The sequence below is a fragment of the Rousettus aegyptiacus genome, unplaced genomic scaffold, assembly GCF_014176215.1.
Source record: "Rousettus aegyptiacus isolate mRouAeg1 unplaced genomic scaffold, mRouAeg1.p scaffold_m13_p_3, whole genome shotgun sequence".
Lineage (NCBI taxonomy): Eukaryota > Metazoa > Chordata > Mammalia > Chiroptera > Pteropodidae > Rousettus > Rousettus aegyptiacus.
The window spans coordinates 96,809,021-96,829,646 of record NW_023416306.1 but is presented as its reverse complement, the minus strand read 5'-3'; the positions used below and the strand labels follow the sequence as shown (position 1 = coordinate 96,829,646).

The 20,626-nt window shown below is 35.6% G+C and overlaps 2 protein-coding genes and 1 pseudogene across 4 annotated transcripts in view; 1 reads left to right on the top strand and 2 right to left on the bottom strand.

The window, feature by feature from the left end:
• LOC107514413 overlaps positions 1–18,678 on the bottom strand; it is a 33,072-nt gene extending 14,394 nt beyond the window's left edge. The window contains exons 1-4 of one of the 2 annotated variants that reach the window (XM_016152083.2): positions 18,151–18,678; positions 5,126–5,247; positions 3,429–3,567; positions 941–1,062 (exon numbers count right to left, since the gene is read on the bottom strand). In XM_016152083.2, coding sequence (XP_016007569.2) covers positions 941–1,062; positions 3,429–3,567; positions 5,126–5,247; positions 18,151–18,442 — 675 coding nt within the window. In that variant the 5' untranslated portion in view covers positions 18,443–18,678. The remainder of the gene's footprint in view (positions 1–940; positions 1,063–3,428; positions 3,568–5,125; positions 5,248–18,150) is intronic. The other variant, XM_016152085.2, reaches the window with a different exon arrangement.
• Positions 2,285–2,403, bottom strand: LOC118600561 (annotated as a pseudogene).
• Positions 18,679–18,685: 7 nt separating the features above from the next.
• Positions 18,686–20,626, top strand: part of SRP54 (signal recognition particle 54) — a 33,892-nt gene continuing 31,951 nt past the window's right edge. Inside the window, exon 1 of one of the 2 annotated variants that reach the window (XM_016152078.2) lies at positions 18,686–18,938. The gene's annotated coding sequence lies outside the window, so the exon portion shown is untranslated. The remainder of the gene's footprint in view (positions 18,939–20,626) is intronic. The other variant, XM_016152079.2, reaches the window with a different exon arrangement.

Genomic DNA, 20,626 nt, shown 5'->3' with positions numbered 1-20,626 from the left:
TTTACTAGACTAGTGAACAAAAAAAGACAATATGTTTAAATTTATTAATGCTGCCACATACTGTGTAGCCACAATTATTTCAGTTACATACTCTTCTAACAAATAAAAAAAAAAGGATAAGAATGGACAAAATATGATCAATAATCATAATCTCTAATCTCCTCTAAATCAAAACCATCTGATAAACTATATTTTCTATTATTACCATTTTTCCTAATTACAGAAGAAAAGTCTTTAACACTTAAAAATAAACAAAGCATTAAAGAGTTAACTGTTTCTGTTTAGAGCAGGCAATGATGCTAGGAACTGATAGTGTCTGTTTCTGGCATGAGCTTCTCCTGCTGTTGGCCACATGTTTCAACAAGTCTGCTAATGACAACCAGAAACCACATTTCAGTTTTTTGATAAAACCATTTAAGAACATTAAAAACACTCATGATTTAAATTTTTTTAAAAAAAGCCACATTGAAGTGATATTTCAGAAACAAATGTCTGTATTCAAAGTTTGGATCACAGAAAATTGGAGCAAGATGTGTCCTTGGATATTATTTAGTTTACTTACTTACAGGGGAGGAACTTGAGGCCCTGAGGTGTTAAGTGACTTGCTTATGGCCATGCTCAATTTCCTAGGTCAAGTAAATGTGTCACTATTTCAGTACAGTACAGAGTAAGGAGGGGAGTAGTGACCGACGAAAGAGCAAAGAAGAGGGTTACCTGCATCTGTTTTGTTGATATTCCTTTATCTGTGTTACAGAGATAATAAAGGAAATCAGAGAGCTGGCATTTGAAATTCCAAATTCAATATACTATTTTAACCTTACTATTCTGTTATTCTAATAAATAAAGCCAAACTGTCACCTTGGATGGTGGCAGGCAAAACTGTTGTTAGCAGAAGAAATTATTTTCCAAATGGTGAGTATGTCCACAAGCTGGACTTTACCCCATAAAGGACTGTGCCAAGCCTGGAGCCAACGTCAACCAAGACCTTTCCCGATAGATCAGGGAGTACATGATGATAAATGAACTTCAACTCCATGAGAGAGAAGGAATGAGAAATAAATCCTGGAGAATCAGAACAGAGTGAACATCAAATTTTGCTTGGGTATTAATAATTCCATTCTGTATTTCTAAACCTTTCACTTATATTTACAAAGGATATCTCGTGTTTTTTTTTTTCTTGACAACAAAAGCCATTCAGAGATTATTTAGAAAAAATTAATGTGATAATTTTGCACTCATTAACTCTGACGTGTATTAGAGAAAAATAAATACGAGGTCTCTGACATTTAAAAGGACCCTAGGGAACAGCTACCCAGCTGCCTATCCCTATTCCCATGCCCCTCATTTCCTTCTTTTCCCTATGACTTGTTGTTCCCTTGCATTGATTCTAACTCCCATACCATCTGGCTTTCTCACCTTACCTCAGAATCAACCACAGAAATGCTACGTATTGCTGCATTAGACTGTAAACTATCAAATGAATGGCCAGTTCTGGAGTTGTGCAATATGGCAGCCCTGACCAACCTAAAACATGTTCTGCAGTGCAGGAGCAGGGTGGTATGAAAGGAGGTTAAAGTACTTCATAAATTGTTCATATTTCCCTTAGTTTACTTGCTACAATTTCTAGCCTCCTAGCTCATCTTCTCACTTCATTATTTCTATAATGAAATATCCAGGAGAGATTGAGTCTGTTTCTTTTCTGATATGGATGTAAGTCAAAGACTTACTATATTATGTTCTACATGACATGATGTTCAGGAAGGAAACACCAGTCATAACTAATAGGTAGTGGCAAAGAAAATGGAAGCAGGCAGGCTAATCCCTTGGAAGAAAATAACAGGTCTGACTAGGCCTCAGAAGTAATACTTGGGGCGGGAGGATGGGCATGGAGCACCATAGTCCTTATATCCCCAGGATCTTCATCCTCACTACCCTCTTTGCCACATTAGTGCTTCTGCCTATTAGTGTCTTGTAGCTAGATAAGCCCCTTGTCTTACAGGGAAGGAGAGTCCCACATGGTTATAGCTTTTTCAGATTCATTATAGTTATCTGGGCTGGCTGGGCACCCAGTCACTATTTACAACTGGATTTTTACAGGAAAATGCATTCTAATCTTCAAATTTTTGTTTGTAAAACATACCTCTTCTATACATTTTTATAAATCGGATCTGATACATATTACAGTTATAATTCACTTTTTTTGGGGGGTGAGGCAACCCTTGGTTGCCCTCATAGATTGCAAGGACCTTGTCAGCTCACAATCCCTTATCTTTTTTATTTTTTACACCTACAGGACCTGGTCTTCCTAGATGATCTCCCATCCAAGTAATAACCAAGTCTGACCCTGCTTAGCTTCTGAGATCAGATGGGATCGGGCTTATTCAGGGTAGCATGGCCATAGACTATAATTCACTTTTTAGTTTCCCTCTATTGTTCTCATCTAAGTCCTTTTCTATTCTGTGACTTTCAATCACCTCAAAACCTCAAATGGAAATCATAAGTACTATCTAAAAATAGGATCTTAAATCAGTAAATAAGGGAAGTTTAATCCTCAATTATAATATAAGTACAATACATTTGTATTAGTAACATATTACCAGTTTGGTAGTAGTTAACTTTTGAGAATGATATCTAAGATCAGTATTCTGAGCACAAGATTACTTACCTGGAGGGTAGCCCACTCTAAGCAATAACTCCAAATCTAAGTGAGCAGGGAGATTTTAATAGCATGTCTAAAGTAACAGCCTCGACAATTATGTTCAGTTTGAACAAAGACTATATTAACAGAAGAGTTAACATACTAGCAACATGGAGTCAGTCTAGTTTCCCTTTTGGGACACAAGTGCTATATCTGAGGGGCAGATATGCAGAAGACTTTCTGTCATGAGAGTAGTTCTCTGTTATGGACAGAGATGCTCTACCAAGTCAAATCATGACCTGAATATAAACTCTTTCTCAAGATTATCTCTCTCTGTCCTCTGAGTCCATGTTCATCAAGCAATATCTGATTAACATCTGACTTCTCAAGTAGATGTTTTTATAGACAGAACATTTCAGCTCCTTGACAGTTATATTTCTCTTGTAAATAAATTAGCATTATCGTTTATATACGAATCTCTTTTGAGTATGAAAATGATGTTAGTTTTCCTGTACTCAGTCACTTCTGATTAGTTTCTGGGCCTGCAAAGTCACCTCTGATTAAACGGTTTCTGTGAAAAGCACAGATACCCTCCTGGGAGACATTAAATGGCCTAGCTTCCTTAGACAATCTTTCTATTTAGTCTTCCTACCTGCAGTAATTGATAATGACTATGCTGTAGGTTGGCCTTTTGCTTTCAAAAACATTGAACGACTTGGTCAATAATTTGCATATTCATGGCATGTAAGAAAAGTACAAAGTCATCAGGTTTGCATACTCGAATGCCTACCTAAAGGTGCCGTCTGGTGTGAGCCACATACCGTACAGTAGTTTCTGCTCATTTTTCCTTCCTCACATAATGAATCAATAAAGTCTTCATCGTAAAGGAATGCATCAACGTGAATTGTGGGTTCTGGCCGACTCTGTATCTGGTGAAGAAAAACATCAAAAGAAACAAAGTACAAAGAAGTCTCTTTTTATTGCTAAATAAAGCAAAACATCAGTGGTTCATATGCTAAAATTCTGCAACAAGGCATAGAAAGACAAGTTTCACTTATCTAAGTCAGCAACTCTGCTCTTTAGTTTTGAGACACTAGCAACTTTTTATCTGACCTATAATGATGCAAACCATGGCTATAAGAAATATATAAAATTTTAGAAAAGAGTATTTTGAGACCATCTTGTCCATCCTAAGCAGTATATTTTACAAATAAAGAAACTTATACCCAGAGAGATTTCTCCAAAGAAATTACCTTAGGTGGTAAGGGGGAAGAGTTTAAACTGATATCAGGTCTTCTGAGTCTTATGTGTCAGTGACTTACCCATCAAAATACTTAGCAAGTAATCTTTGCCCAGAGGCAAAGTTTTCAAGTAATAAAAATGTTAGTAAAAGTTCATGCTTATAAATAGGCCCTTTATTAATACTGGTGGTACATGACATAATAACAAATGGCTACAAAGAAAAAAATGTCTGATTTTTTTTTACCTTAATTATAATAAGGAATCAACCTATCTGTTTGGAAACCTAAACAATTACTACATCTACATACACATACAAAATGTATGAACATACATAAATACCAGAAGGAAACAAAGAAGATAAAAACATTTTGTTAGGATAAGGGACTATGGGTCGATCATTAACATGCAATGAATATTTTTTCCTCATTTTATGTATTGTGGTCTATCATGATACTGATAAAATTGTTTTATTAATGACATCCCAGTTGTATGACAGATATTTTGTTCTGTTTTAATACTATTCACTATTTTCCTCCTTGAGAATCTATTTACTCTGAATGACTGGATGTTTACTAAGATTTGTTAAGTGTTCACAATGTGCCACAGCACTGTTAAAAATACACAGGATTTAGTTCCTCTGCTCAGAAATTTACATGCTGAAAAACCACAGGAGGGCTGCTGTTTTCAGATCAGTGGGAGAAGAGATTATTATTGGCTTGGCTTTAGGAAATAATATTCATAGTATATGTCTTCCATAAGAGTTGGGATTTGAAGGAACTTGAATGGGGGTAGTCTGGAGAAGAAAAATGAGAACTAATTCTAAAAATAAAGGAATAAAAGAATAAGCAAAAATTGTACAATGCAAAAGTAAGCAAATGAAACAAAGAGGTGAACCTCACCATTGATAAAAGTGAAACAGAACAGGGAAGTGAAAATCAGGATAATGATGTAGGCAGGACCATATTACTGTTGGGCCTTGATTTTTTTTTTTTTTTTTTTGAGGGGAGGAGGGAGGGAGTTGAGTGCTTGGCAAACAGGATGCCCTCAAATATATTTGTTGAATGAATAGTACTAGGGAGCCAGAGGGTCAGAGACTCAAAAGAATTGGAGACATGGTTGAAGCACCAACTGAAAAACTGTTTAAAGCAGAATTCAGGACTCATTAGACTAGAGAGGCTGTGGGGTTAGGGAAGAAGTGGAGAATCCTTAAGTAGAATTAAGAATAAATTAATATAATGTATTTACTTTTTGGAGGGCTAGATGTTCTGAAGAAAGCATGGTTTCTAGAGGTAAGCAATTTCGAAGATCTTCTGCTATATTTTTCAACACAATTTCATTATTATCGTGAGTGAACTCATCAAAATCTCCTGGAACAAAAAAAGAAATAGCTTTTATATAGTCATACCTAGACTAAGTGATTATGATGGCCATATTTTCCGTCAGCTAGCATCAATTCATAATAATAAATAAACCTCTAACCAATGAAATATTCAAGTTGTAACAAATGTTCTATTAAAAAATTGAGTTTTTCCTTTTTCTAAACTGCTTAAAAATATAAAATTTGACTATTTCAGTATGTCATGTAAAAACAAAGGCATTTTTAAAATGTAGTATCTTAACTACTTTATTTTTACTTAAAAATAACATTGCCATTAGTTGTTAGGGTCTTAAACTCACCGGCAAATAGTCAAATATTCCTTCTCTGATCATACAGATCTATGAAGTTTAGGAGGCATCACGAAGAGATTACTAAGAAGATAACTTTAATTTGAGAATCCTTATATCCAATAGCAAGATTTCAGATAATAAGCGCTAATAGCTGGCACCAACTATATCATAAACTATACAACAATTGTGCTGCTCTGCCACATTTGAGCAGCAGATAACATGATCATTAAAGTAGCAGATAAAATGACCATTAGAGTAGCATACTTCTGATGGCTGTGGCTTACTTTAGGATGATCTGGAAAAAGAGGGAGAGTGTGAATGTGTGTCTGTGCAATAAAGACGGAGAAGGTATGGTAAAAGATTGACAGTTGGTGACTCTAGTGAGGGTAGAGAACTTCATTGTTCTGTTCTTTCAACTTCTCTGTGTGTTTAAATTTTTAAAAATTGTCTCTAAAGTATTTCAAAGACTTCTAAGCACTATTTAATTTTAAATTGAATGTGACTTATCTGGAAGCAAAATACTCTTAAAGTTAACTACTGTCTGGGATGCCAAGTATAGAGTGGGAAGGACTACTAATGAAAATATTTTACTTTTCTCTTGAAAGATTTTCTTATATTGAATTCTTGCTACAGTAAAGGACCCCCATGGGGACTGTGTCTTTCTTACTGTTTTAAAGTAGCTGTAGAAGGGAAAGGGGATCCTGAAGGAAATGTCAACTGCCTTGACATCCCCTGCCCCTCAAATCTTTGGTTGTTTTCAAGCTCGTGATTTCCTTCTTAAATATAAAATAATTCTTGTGTTGGTTCAGAATGTTATTTTCATGTCACAACTAACAAAATTTGAATAATATTTTATAGTTTACAAAGTACTTTTATATAGAAACTAGGTCATTTAACTACTGTAACATCCATGTGGGGAAGAAAAGGCAAGCTTATATTCCCTCATTTACAGGTAACTGTGTCTTCTAAAGTGAAATGAATTGTGTAAAGTTACGAAGCAGGCCAACAGCAGCACAAGGAAATAAACCAAGGTTTTCTGCCTCTAAATAAATGTACTCTTCTTTTTCACTATGCCACTTTGTGTCCCTACATACAAAGGTTCTTTCTCTGCATAATTTTCCTTTGAGCGACAATAGTTAATATGAAGATGTATTACTTGGCTCTCTGAACCTATGGGAAAGTCTTTTAGCTCTTTTTTCTTTCCTCACCTATCTAATATAATGTTATAAACTGGTGCTTCAAATTATTTTTAGAGGGAGGTAGAATATAAATTAAAAAAAAAATAATTATTACGATTCATTCCAAATTGTTTTAGGTGGAACTCAAATAGCATCTGTAATGCATTAAAAAAAAAAAAAAAACCTCTGGTCTTATTTATTGTATTCTTAAAATCTAAATAGATTTTCTCAAGGTGCTAATTAATACCTAACATCTGCTTAGCTTCTTTCCAATGGCAAAACACTGGAAGCCTCTATGACTCATATTTAATTCTAATAATATCACTCACACCAGTGATCCTTAGCAAGTTCTCTCAATTTATAAATGTCATAACTAAAAAAGCCAATAAAAATCTCATTATGTTAAACTAAGATATTTCATAGCCCAGGCTCCTTTGGACTTAATTCTGCAACATCAACAACCATGTTAATAAAACATAGTTTTCATGGGGGTCTGCCTTATAAAAAAAAAAAGTCTCTTACAGTGGAAAGGGAACTTAGACTATAACCCATTATGAGATGGCAAATCCATTTATGCATCACCGATATGACAGTTGGTTAGTCTTTGCTTGAATATATATATATATTCAGGGAGAGTATTTCTTCCTCCTTCTGAGCCAGAATCTGCTTCTTCATAACATTAACTCATTTTTCCAATTTCAGCCTGAGAGGAATCGTCACCTTTAAAACTACACAATTATTGAATGAGCACTTAAGGCATGCTAGATTTTGAGCTGTGCTTTTCAAACACTTGCCATTCAATCTTAAGCATCCTATAGGTGGTACTATTATTTCTATTTTATAAACAAGAATCTGAGGTCAGAGGTTAAGTGACTTGCCTTAAGTCATATTGGCCAGCAAGTTGTAGAGCTGGGACTGAATGCAGGTCTAACTCTGAACTCTTTAATTACCATACGACCTCTCTAAAGTGGCAAAGAAGGCAGCTGGATGGTAACAGTTCTCCTAGTGCACTACCTTAGTCTTCGCTTCTCCCCAGCTTTGACCATGGTTCTTCATATGATGTGGCGGCCATATCCTTTGCCACCTGGTTGCTGTCTTCTGAACTTGTGCAACAGCCCCTTTAGTGTGGCCCTGGAACCAAACATTATTTGGCAATACAGTTCTCTAATCCATGACTACTTTATTCTCTTTTTCTATTATTTTGTAATATCTGGGACTCTGATAACTGCTGCTACTGGGTTATCAACAGATTTGGAAGGAATGGTGGTGGTGACAGTGGAAGCCTAATGTCTTAATCAGTCATATGTGAAGCTCTAGGAAACTGGAAAAATGAAAGATGAGAATGGCTGCAAATTCTGAACCATCACAATGGATTTCTGGCTATCTCCCTAGTTAAACATGTTTATTTGGGAGCCAATCTCCCAATTAACATGAGATCACTAGTCAAGATGATACCATGAAATTGTGTGTTAAATTAGTCATTTTAAAAGACAATATTTAATAGAGACTGCATTTGTTTACCTTAATACCAAGGATACCTGATGAAAATGCGAATTGGCACCTCTTACCCTGGACAACAAACTGTTTCAACCACATTCCAGGATAAAAAGAGATTTCTTCAGTTTTAGCAGGGATTCTTCACCATGGCCCTAGGTAAGAAGATCTGCATATGGGTTTTATGTGGTCCATCGAAGGTCTAAAGTTGTATGCTTAGATGTATACCTAAATATATGCTTTTCCAGAAATAAAATTCTTAAGAGATTTTTAGAAATAAAAGCTAATTTTTATGGAGCACTACATGTAGGGCACTGTGGAAATTTTTAGCTAAAGAAGGCTAAAATTAGTTTTCTTATCTATCTATAGTTGGCAAATAACTTCTGAAAAGAATAACAAGACATTTTGCCTTAATAACTATAAAACATCAAAAAGGCATGATATGATAAGAAATTACTCGTGTGTAAAACTGCAATTCACTTAACATTACATCATAAGTATTTACTGTTTTATTAAAATTAAATTCCTTAAGACATTATTTTTAAAGGCTATTTAAATATTCCATCATATGTATACTCCTACTACTACATTTAGTTATAATTGTGAAAAATTGGAAACACTGCAACTAACAATTTGGCATATATTATGTTTGCATTTCTAATTATTTCCTTACTACGAATTCTTAGAAGTACTTAAATATTTTAAATGCTTTTGCTACATTTTGCCAAATTTCTTTCCTGAAAGATTATACCAACTTACTCTAACAGAAAAGAATGTGTGTCTCATTAAACCCTCACAGCATTGAATATTACCATAAAAACAAACTTTGTTGTTTTAATTTGCATTTATTTAATTACTAGTGAGGATGAACATCTTTTAATACGTATAATAGCTATTTCGGAATGTGTGGTAACAGTACATTGCTTGGAAAAAGATGAAAGAAAGGTGTTAATCAGTTGCCTAAGGATAGTAAAGATTTTCTCAAATTATATATGTAGGCGGAGAGGGAGTGGAGAAAGAACTTTTTTAAAGGACAAAATTAATTCTTTCAAAATTTCCTACTTATATTTAAATATATGGGGGAAAAGAAGTCACCAAAGCTGATAGTCTATGAAGCAAACCCTACTCTTTATATCTAGTCAGTATCAAGTCCCCCACTTTTTCTTTTGAGTCCTACTTCCTCTTTATTCCCACTTCAACTACCTCACAGCCACAGCCATCATCTCACAATTAGAATACCCCTACAAACTCATAACTAGCTCCTTAATACCAGTTTCTCCCCACTATAATACCTTACATACCTATTTTAAACTAACCTTGTTTATACCTCGCTTTCATGTTACTCCTTCTCCTCAGTTTTTAGATGGTTTTCTGTTTTTCAATATATCAAATCTCACACTAGCCTTTAAGGCCCCCTATATCGCCACAGTCTAAGTATTCTATTCCTATTCTCATTATTCCCTAACATAATTTTTGCTTAAGATAGGCAAATGTCCTCAGTTGTTTTTCATATTAATTATTATTCATAATGTTTCTGTCAACTGTATGACCTTGTTATCTACAATAAGGGTGGGTACAAACAACTTCGTCTACTTGAAGGCTTACCCTCGACCTCTAGCCTTCACTCACTCATATCCTTGCCTCTAGTGACTTACAATGCATAATTAAACATTGGATTATGCATTACTATTATTTATTCATACCATATATTACTCTAAAGTCCCTATTCAAATTCAAAAAATTTATGAAGTGACTTCTGGTTCCAGATATGATGGCAACTGCCCTCACTTTTCCCTGCTCCTCTCTAAATACAACTAAATACCCAGGAAATAATTCAACAGGCAATCACAGAGCATTCTAAAAGCTAGAACAAAGATGATGTACTATTCAGGGATCTCAGGACTTAGGTCACTGCGGTGAGTTCCCTGGATTTTCTTATCTTCCATGTATCGTGAAATGAGCACCAGAGAAGCCTGCATCCCAGAACTACTAACAGGCATAGATCAAAAAGAGAACTAAGAAAAGCCTGCTCTCTCTCACCGAAGACTGATAAAGGGGAAGAACAACAGAGACCTATTAGGGAGCCCTAATTCACAGTCGCACCTCTGGCTGTGGCATGCAATCCAGGCAAATGGTAGTATCAGGGGAGCCTGCTGTCTCCAGACCCTCTACCTAGTAGCATAAAGAGACCTAGGCCTGGCATTTCCCAGCCTTCTGCCTAGTGGCAGAGAGCAAACCAGACCCTGCTTGTCTCCCTATCCTCACCAGTGGAAGGCAGCTCAGTGACATGAGTGGTACAGGAAAGTGTTTTTCCCCCTGTAGGTGACACCAACATAGATTGAGCAGGAACCCTAGAAGTACCAAAGAACAAAGCAGACCCTGAACAGCACTGCAAGAGCACTGAAAACTAAATTGTTATCAGAGCTATAGCCCACAAAAGCAGGCCAGAACCAAAAGGTTGAACTTAAGTAGGGCAACTGTTTACTAAGATAGAAGACTTGAATAGGATCAAGTCTTAGCATAATATTCAAATTATCTAGGATACAATCCAAAATCACTTATCATACCAAGAACAGGCAAAAATCATAATTGGAATCTGGCAATTCAGATGCTAATAGTCAAATGAATCAAAATTTGAATTATCAGAAAACGATTTCAAAGCATCATAAAAATGCTTCAATAAGCAATTATAAGTTCTCTTATAACAAGTGAAAAAATAAAAAAAATCTCGGCACAGAAATGAAAGTCATAAAAAAGAATTAAATGGAAATTATAAAACTGAAAAATACAATAATCAAAATAAAAAAAACTTTCTGGATGGCTCACTAGTAGAATAGACATAACAGGATAAAATTATTGAACTTGAGAACAGATCAATATAAAATTTACTTCATATGAAAAACAGAGAAAATAGACTGAAAAAGTAATTGAACACAGCCTCAGGGATTTGTGGAACAATACAAGGATCTAACATTAGTATCAGAGTTCCAGAAGTGGGAGAAAGAGTATGAGGATGAAAAGTATTTGAAAAAATATAATGGAAAACCCCCCAAATTTGGTGAAAGACATACACCTACAGATTTCAGAAGCCGGGCAAACTCCAGATAAGATAGAACCAAAGAAATCCACACAAGGAAAGATCAATTAAACATATGAAAACAAAAGACAAAGGACAAATCTTAAAACAACCAGAGAGGCATAATTTATTACCTATAAGGGAATACCAATTCAAACAATAGTGAAGTTTTCATCTGAAACTACAGGAGCCAGAAGGAAGTTACATTTTTTAAGTGCTGGAAAAAAAGGACTGCAAACTGAGACTTTTATATATAATGCAATTACTGAATGAAGAAGAAATGAAGATACCCTTGAATAAAGGAAAACTAACAGAATTTGTTGCCAGACCTACTCTTAGAGAATGACTATAGGAAGCTCTCCAACACAAAGGAAATAGCAGAAGACTTAGAATTTTGGAAAGGAAAGAACAACAAGATGGGTAAAAATAGAATAAATATAATAGACTATCTTCCTCCTTATTAGTTTCTTAAACCATATTTGATGGTTAAATCAAATTTATAAAACCGTCTGATATAGTGCTCACTGTATCTAGAGGAACTACAAAATATATATTTAAAAAGTGGGGGAGGGTAAAAGGATATAAATGGGAGTAAGATTTCAGTATTTCACTTGAGTGATAAGATGCTGACACCAGTAGATGGTAATGTTACATATTGTATAAGAGCAACCACACACACACACACACACACACACATACACAAAGAGATCTACTCAGCAACACTATAAATAAGAATCTAAAACTATTCTAGTCACCCTAGGAAGGTCAGAGGAGATAAAAAGAGGTTAAGAAACATAAGAAACAAAGAAACAGAAGGCAAACAATAATATGCCATATAAGCTCTAACATATCAACAATTACTTTAAAGATAAATGGTCTAAATACATCAATTAAAAGACAGAAATTGGCAAAGTAGATTTAAAAACACAATCCAACTATATGATGTCAATAGAAACCTACTTAAAACATAATGACGTAGGAAGACTGAATGGAAAAGAATGAAAAACTATATTGTGCAAACATTAGTTTAAAAAAATAGTGGCTATATTAATGAGATAGACTTTAAAGCAAAGAAAATTATTAGGGACAAAGAGGAATATTACATAATAGTAGAAGAATCCATCCATCAAGAAAACGTGTCGATCTTAAATGTGCATACACCAAACAAAAGAGCTTCAAAATACATGAAACAAAAACTGACAGAGCTGAAATGAGAAACAAACTACTGTAACTGGAGACTTCAACACCTCACTCTCAGCAAGTGATAGAACTACTAGTCAGAAAACCAGCAAAGATATAGAACTGAAAATATCTTCAACCAACAAAATTGAATAGATATTTCTATAACACTCCACTAAACAAAAGTAGAACACACAGTTTTTTCCAAATACCCATAGAATATTCACCAAGATAAACTATATTATGAGTCATAAAAAAATACCAAAAAATTGAAAAGAACTGAAATCATACAGAGTTATCTTCTCTGACCATAAAGGAGTCAAACTGGAAATCGGTAACATAAAAGACAACAGGCAAATCTTTAAACTGCACACTTTTAAATAATAGCTACAGTAATCAAGTCAGTGTGGTACTGGTCAAGGAAAGACATAAATCAATGGAAGAGAATAGAGGATGTAGAAATAGATCCACACAGAATGCCCAGCTGATTTTCAAAGATGCAAAAGCAATTCAATGGGGGAAAGGATAGCCTTTTAAACAAGGGGAAAAAAATTAACTTCGACTAAACCCCACACTTCACACAAATTAACTTGGATTGAAACACAAAACCACAATTATTTCAGGAAAAAAAAAAAAAAGGACCTGAAACTATAAACTTGACATCAAAAAAGGAAAAATGAATAAATTGGACCACATCGAAATTAAAAACTTTTGCTTTGCAAAAACTGTTAAAAGAGGATGAACAAATATACTACCCATCCACCAAGCCCCCAGAGGTCTATTTCCTTTTATTATAGGTAAGTTTGCATTTTCTAGAGTTTTATATAAATGGAATCATATAGTATGCAGTCATTTTTTAGTATGGCTTCTTTCACTGAGCATAATTTATCCATGTTGTTGCACATATAAACGCTTTATTCCATTTATTTGACAATAGTATTACACTGTAATATATACCACAATTTGTTCATCCATTCACCTGTTTCTAAGATGCCTCCCTCCTCCCCTTTTTCTTGCCATGTTGTACTAGCTAGAAACTCTATTATGAAGCTGAATAGAAGTGATGAGTATACATCCTTGTCTTGTTCCTGATCTTAGGGGAAAGAATTCAGTCTTTCATCACTAAGTCTGATGTTTGCTGTAGATTCTTCATAGATGCCCTCTATCAGGCTGAGAATGTTCCCTTCTATTCTTAGTCTGATGAGAGTTTTTATTAGGAAGAGATGCTGGATAAAGGCTTTTTTTAAAATTATTTTTTTATTTTTTAAATGCCTATTGGTATAATCATAGTTTTTCTTTTTAGTTAATATAGTGAATTACATCAATTGATTTTCTAATGTTAGACTAACAGTATATTCCTGAGATAAACTCACTTGTTCATGATATATTATTCTTTTTATATACTATGGGCATTTTTAATATACAACAAATGGGATAGTGAGAAAAGTACAATTATTTTTATTTGATAGAAAAATTTTCAAAGGTAACCATTTGCTCAGTATAATTTTTCAGTTTGAAAAACAATCTATTTTATTACCTCATATACTTAATAACTTTCACAAATTCATATGGTTTCAATAAAGATGGGAAAATTTTTAAGTTATATGGATACTTCAGCATAATACAATATAGAACTGGAGCAGTCTGCTTGCTGTCTGACAAATATAAGTAGATCCAGGCTTTGCTTTTTCAATTTGTAGGAATTTCAAAGAACCTCTAACAGCAACATGTCCAATTCTGCTTGGTGAAGATGTATTTAAAATATAGGACACAGAGAAGCTTCTAAAAGCTTCCAGTCACTTACTGTTATCTTCCTTAAGCATTTAAATATTTTCTTGATTTTGTTAATTTACTTATAGCAAACCATAATTTTCTATCTTTTGTGAATTGATTCCTAATAGAAACTCTTATGGGCTGGTTTGACTTTCTCATTTGTATTTTCATAATCTGGAAAAATTCAGAGGCTTCAGAATAGCATTTAACAGATAGCTGTTTAAATGGACTTAATGGACTGCAGTCACTCTCCTATACTTTGAAATCTAGATCGAGAGCCTACTTTATTCAAATAAATAGAAGAAAACAGATGTTCTGCCACAAGATCAGAATCATGAGCTGAGTTCCTGCTGTATTTCTCTCTCTCTCTCTCTCTCTCTCTCTCTCTCTCTCTCTCTATATATATATATATATATATATATATATTTAGGGGTGGCAGCGTGGTGGTGGTATCCTTCTGTGCTTGTCCTTCAGATTTGGTTCATTCTTCTTACACAGGTGTTCATTTGTTTCCTAGACTTTTGGCCTAAGCTGTAACCAAAGTAAAATGTAGGTTCATACCTTTATTTCTTGTATGTCTTTAATTTATATCAGACATTTAATATGCGCTTGGCTCTCCTGCCCTGGTCTAAGCATTTGGTTCTATCAGCATGATCCGAAATGATCTCAGGCCTTAGTGTGATAATCCCACTATTCCTTCAGAAACCAAGAATATTATTCTTCCTTTTGTGTATTTAAAATTATGATGACTGTACCTGCTAGCAATATGTAGACATGTGTTAGTTTCAATAAACTCTATGAAGCTCAAAACCAAAAGCATACTCAACACCTATTATTGTCTCTTGTTATTCCATTAATGGTATAAAAATTCAAGGAGTTATAATTATTACAGGTCTAAACAGATGTTATACAAGTAAGATATTATACAAGTGATAATACTAGAGACAAATAACTTTTTTTCCCTAGAAGAAGGAAATTAATTAGGAAAATGAAAAATGGAAGACCCTTTTGTGCTGTTTTTAGAGCCACTTCATGAAAAGGCTGAGTTTCTGTTTGGGAAGATGAGAATGTTCTAGAGATGGATGGTGATGATGGATGCACAATGTAAATGTATTTAATGCCACTGACCTGCACACTTAAAAATGGCTAAAATGGTAAATTTTATGTTATATATGTTTTAACACTTAAAATGGTATTCTAAGAAATTACACTACATTTTAAGATGTACATTATAACATACTTCTTCATCTTAAGCTAAGTGACACTCTCATGTCTTAAAATATTCATGTCAATAAACATTCTTCAGAAACTCAAGTTGTTTTCTAAAATTTTTTTAACAAACTGCTTGAGCTTCTCTGACCATAGGGTCTGCTAGAAAAAGGCATAGAAAGTGCTTTTTCAAAAAGTAAAAATACATTCTTTAGCCAGTGAAATGGAATCATCTTGTTTACAAAATCATATTCCAAACATGCTTCCAAATTTCCTGATTTTGAAAAACAGATGCCTCTAAAACTGGAGATTTAGATTACAATTGGCTCTAGAAAACTGAAATCTTGATGGTGTTTTAGTAATTGTGCAATTGCCAGAACCAGGCAGTAGGTGGCATTTTTTTGTAGGCGCTCAGGGCTTTTGGAATAAAAGATCTTGTGTTTAGAAACGTAGAAAATAAATCAAATAGAAATTAGCACTGTTGTATAATCAGTTTGGATATGATGAATAAAATTGGCAATTCAGGGCTTAAATGAAGTAACAGGAATCAGCATATTTTGGAAATTACAATCCTGCATCTTGCACGTGTGCTTAAATATAAAGCTACTTCTCTGGTTTTCTCTCCTTCAGAGGCTAAAACCTCACTATTAGATGTCCAAGTTAATTTTAGTTTGGCATCTTATCTAAAATCTTCCCCCAAATCAATAATAATAATAATAATAATAATAATAATAATAATACCCAAACCTACTAATTGACTCTAGTATCACATAGGGAATTCCAAGAAGTCAATGTTGAGTCTAAAATTGGGAATCATCACCTGAAACAATAAAATGTGCGAAGAAAACATAGGTACTAAACTTAGAAAGGATTTTATGAATTTGACCTCAAAGGAAAGGAAGTAAAAGCAAAAACAAATGAATGAAACTGTATCAGGCTAAAAAGCTTCTGCACAGTAAAAGAAACCATCAATAAAACAAACAGGTAACCAACATAATGGGAGAAGATATTTGCAAACTACGCCTCCATTAAGGGGCTAATATCCAAAATATATAAAGAACTCACACAACAATAAAAAAACAAACAATCCAATTAAAAAATGGGGAGAGGAACTGAACAGACACTTCTCTCAAGAAGACATACAAATGGCCAATATCTATATGAAGATACTCAACTTCACTAGCAATTAGGGAAAAGCAAATCAAAATCACAATGACATACCACCTGACACCTATTAGAATGTCTACCATCAAAAAGGTAAGTAATAACAAGTGTTGGAGAGTTTGTGGGGAAAAGGAACCCTCAAATACTGCTGGTGGGACTGCAAATTGGTAGTCACTGCGGAAAACAGTATGGAGGTTCCTCAAAAAATTAGGACTAGAATTACTATATAACCCAGAAATCCCTCTTCTGGGTATTTACCCCTAAAATTTGAAAACATTTATTCATAAAGCTATATGTACCCCTATGTTCACTTAGCACTATTCACAGTGGCTAAAACAGGGAAACAACTGAAATGTCCTTTGATAGATGACTGGATAAAGATATGGTACATATGTACAACGGAGTATTACTCAGCCATAAGAAAAGATGAAATACTGTCATTTACAACAACATGGATGGATCTTGAGACTATCAGGCTAAGGGAAATAACATATGATTTCACTCATATGTGGGATATAAAACTGAAAGCAACAAACAAATGTGGCAAATAAAAACTCTTTGGCACAAATAACAAGTCAGTGGTTGGGGGGGGGGTTAGAAAAGGGTAAAGAGGAGTCAAATATGGTATGAAGGAGATTCGACTTTGAGTGGTGAACAGAATGCAATATGCAGATGATGTATTATAGAATTGTACACTTGAAATATAATTTTATTAACCAATGTCACCCCAAAAAATTTAATTTAAAAAATGAAAAAAGAAACTCTTAGGAGTCATGAGCAACCAGATATATTTCAGGTCATGAGTCTGGATAAAAATAAAGGTGGTAATCAACATTAAGAGGTATAGAGGTATAGTATAGTTCTCAAACAAGGAATATCTAATTTTCTTGTGCTTTCACTAGGCTTCACTTTGCCAAAATAGATCTATTCCATTCTTCAATAACTAGACCTACTTACCACATTTCTGTGATTCTAACTTGTTCTTTTTAATTACTATTTTGTTTAACAGTTTAAAATCAAAGTCTTTTCCTCCCCCTTTTCTCTCTCCCTCTCCCCACCTCGGAAAAACTATTTAATTGATGGTTCCTTTTACAATTGAGAAAATATACTATCTACAGGCGATTTTGCCTGCAGGGCGAAAGCTTCCATCTCTACACCCTAAAACTTCTCTCGTAAAGTGCTTTTTTTAGTAGTATCCTACTTACTGGTTGTCACAAGTTAGTGGGAGTAATGGGCGAAGGGGGCTACCCAGTCCTCTTTCCTTCGCATTAAGAGTTAGGCACAAGGAGACTTTAGCAGCTTGTCTGGAGTCTGTAGCGCAACTACAAACAACCCAGAGCTTGCACCTAATCTTCCTGCACCAAATGCCAAACTGGACTCTGAATCTGCCAAGGTTTAAGGTGCCCGGGTCAACCTGCCCATAGCAGAGCAGAAAGCTGCAGAGCGACTCCATGGAGGCGTTCTGGCCTCACCCTAAGTCCTCCAAGTATCTTTGCCCCAACCGCCTGCCTCTGGCTCCGGTCGCTTACGGGTAGTTCGCATCCACTCCAGCAGCGCTGGGAGGTCTGCCGGAGCCACCGCACGGAGTAGCTGCAGTATTGCTTGCCGCGCGGAGCCGAATTCCATGTTGGAGTAGAAAGCAGCGTCGGGGAAGGTTCGCATTGCGCACGCGCGAAAAGAGGGCAACAGCAACACCTGATCCAACCCTCGGTAGAACCCTTCCTTCTCGGGGGCAAAAACCCTAAGCCCCGCCCCCTTCTCGGAGTTCTCACATACTCCCGGATAATCCCTACATTTGATCGCACCTCCATCTCTCATCATTCCCCTTTCAACTGGTAGTGCTCAGTTTAGTCACTTTTCCTTAAGGCGGTTCTTCAAGGCCGGACTTCTCTCCTGAGCTCGCCTCCTGTAGTTCCACAAATTGTGCTGCAGTAGTTGTTGAGCGATAGAAAATGAATGTCAAAGGACAGTGGAAGCAAAGAAACATCAAAATCCCCTTTAGTAAACGCCCAGAAGGAACGCTAGGGGTGCCCCGGAAGCGGAAATCTCTCGTCTACATGAAAGGCTGGACTACGCCGAGTGGTGACGTTTCCTCATTGGGCGGAAGGTTCGGTGGCAGTCGTCGGTCTTCCAGCTGGTGGGAGTTGGCGTCGCGGTGCTGGGTTCTGGGACCCTCGTTTGTATAGTTTGGGAAGTCGGCTGTGCGGTCGCACGTGTCTGTCTCATCCCCACTTCCCTGTGTTTCCTCCCACGGCGTGGGGCCTCGCGAAGGAATCCTTGGCCCCTTCGGGCCACGGCAGTAGCGGTGCCTTTTGCGGTAAGTGTCTCCCCTTTCCCGCCCCAGACTGCGGACTGGCAGCTAGGGGGCAGCCCCCAGCCCTGCTTAGGGGCTTTCCTGTACACCGGCTGTTGTCACCGAGACTGAGGTGCCATGGCCCTTTTTCATCTCATGTCCCCCGCAATCAGAAGTTATGTTAAAAGATGCGCTGTGATCTTTTAAAGTTGTTTTCAGATAGCCCGAGCCAAATTACTTGTAGGCACTTGCAGGCCTGAATCTGTTTTACTCTCCCGATCAAAAATTTAGATATAACTGCTTCCCCGAAAACCTTTTGACATATACCAAATTTTATTTTTCCTTGTTTGTTGTGCTTAACACATTGTTTTACATATGGTAGGCATTCAATAAATGAATAAGGGATATCAATTCAATGCCAATGATGGCTTTAAGATGTATTGATGGCTCTGTAGCATTTGACACTACTGACCATCCATTCCTTGAAACTCTACCTCATTGATTTTCTTGATGCTATTCTCACCTAGTTCTTTCATATGCTTAGTTTAACAACAACAACAACAACAACAAAATGTTTACTCATTCTTAGCTATAGGGGTACAGAAATGAATGACACAAATCCCATCTTTGGGGAGGTAACAGTACAGTGAGAGAGAGGCACATGAATATACATTATATCAAGATGGGTAATGAGAAACTCTAATAAGGTATAAAGAGCCAAGAGCTATGGAACAGAGATGAGAATTACAGGTGATTTGTGACCCTCAACAAATTGCAATTCCAGTCTAGCCTCAGTTTCCTAAACTTCCTAATAAGATTGTTTTGAGAATGAAAGATGTGATGTTGTTGATAGTGAAAGAGGTTGTGCATTTGTGGGTATGAGGAGTATATGGAAACTATGCATTTTCTGCTCAGTTTTGCTGTGAACCTAAAACTGCTCTAAAAAAATAAAGTTTATTAATTAAGATTTAAAAAGAAAGGTGTGAGGATTGAAAGATTAGGCAATGTATTTTGGTGCAAAGCCTAGAGGATAGCAGTGTAGTACTGAAGGGGAGGGGAAAGATTTTTTTCAAACCTCTTTCCTTCGATTTTTTGATATGGACAATTAGTATTTTCATACTTAATATATAAGTATTGTCCATCCTCAAGCCCTCCTTTAAACAGATCACTCCTCTAACTCCAGCTATCTGGAAATTCTGGACTTGTCATGGGAATGTAGGAAGATAGCCATAAATGGTAGCTTTTACTTTTTTTAGTTGATTCTTTTGGAGAGGGAAAGAGAATTAGTTAAAGCTTCTATCCTTTTGATTATTCTCAGTCTTAGTTGACATTCTCATTTTAGTTGGCCCTTCATCATTGCTATGACCCAGACGAGTCTTTCACAAACTCCTAGAGAGTTCTCATTTACATCCATCGTTTCCATGGCTTTATCTTTGTATACCAACCATTTCCAAACCTTTTTCTCTCGCTTCTGTTACATGAGCGATATCGTTCTTTAATTCTGCAAACTCAATAGCTCCAAAACCAAATTCACTATCTCCACCTTCCTTTCCCCCCTTTATCATTATTACCTATATCATGGATAGAAAAGTATATAAAAGTAGTGATATTCAGTGTGTTTTTTTAGTTTTAACCTCTTGTTTCTAGTTGAATTTTGTATTATTTGTATGTTCAATTTAAAAAAGGATAATAAAATGAACACCTATGTACTC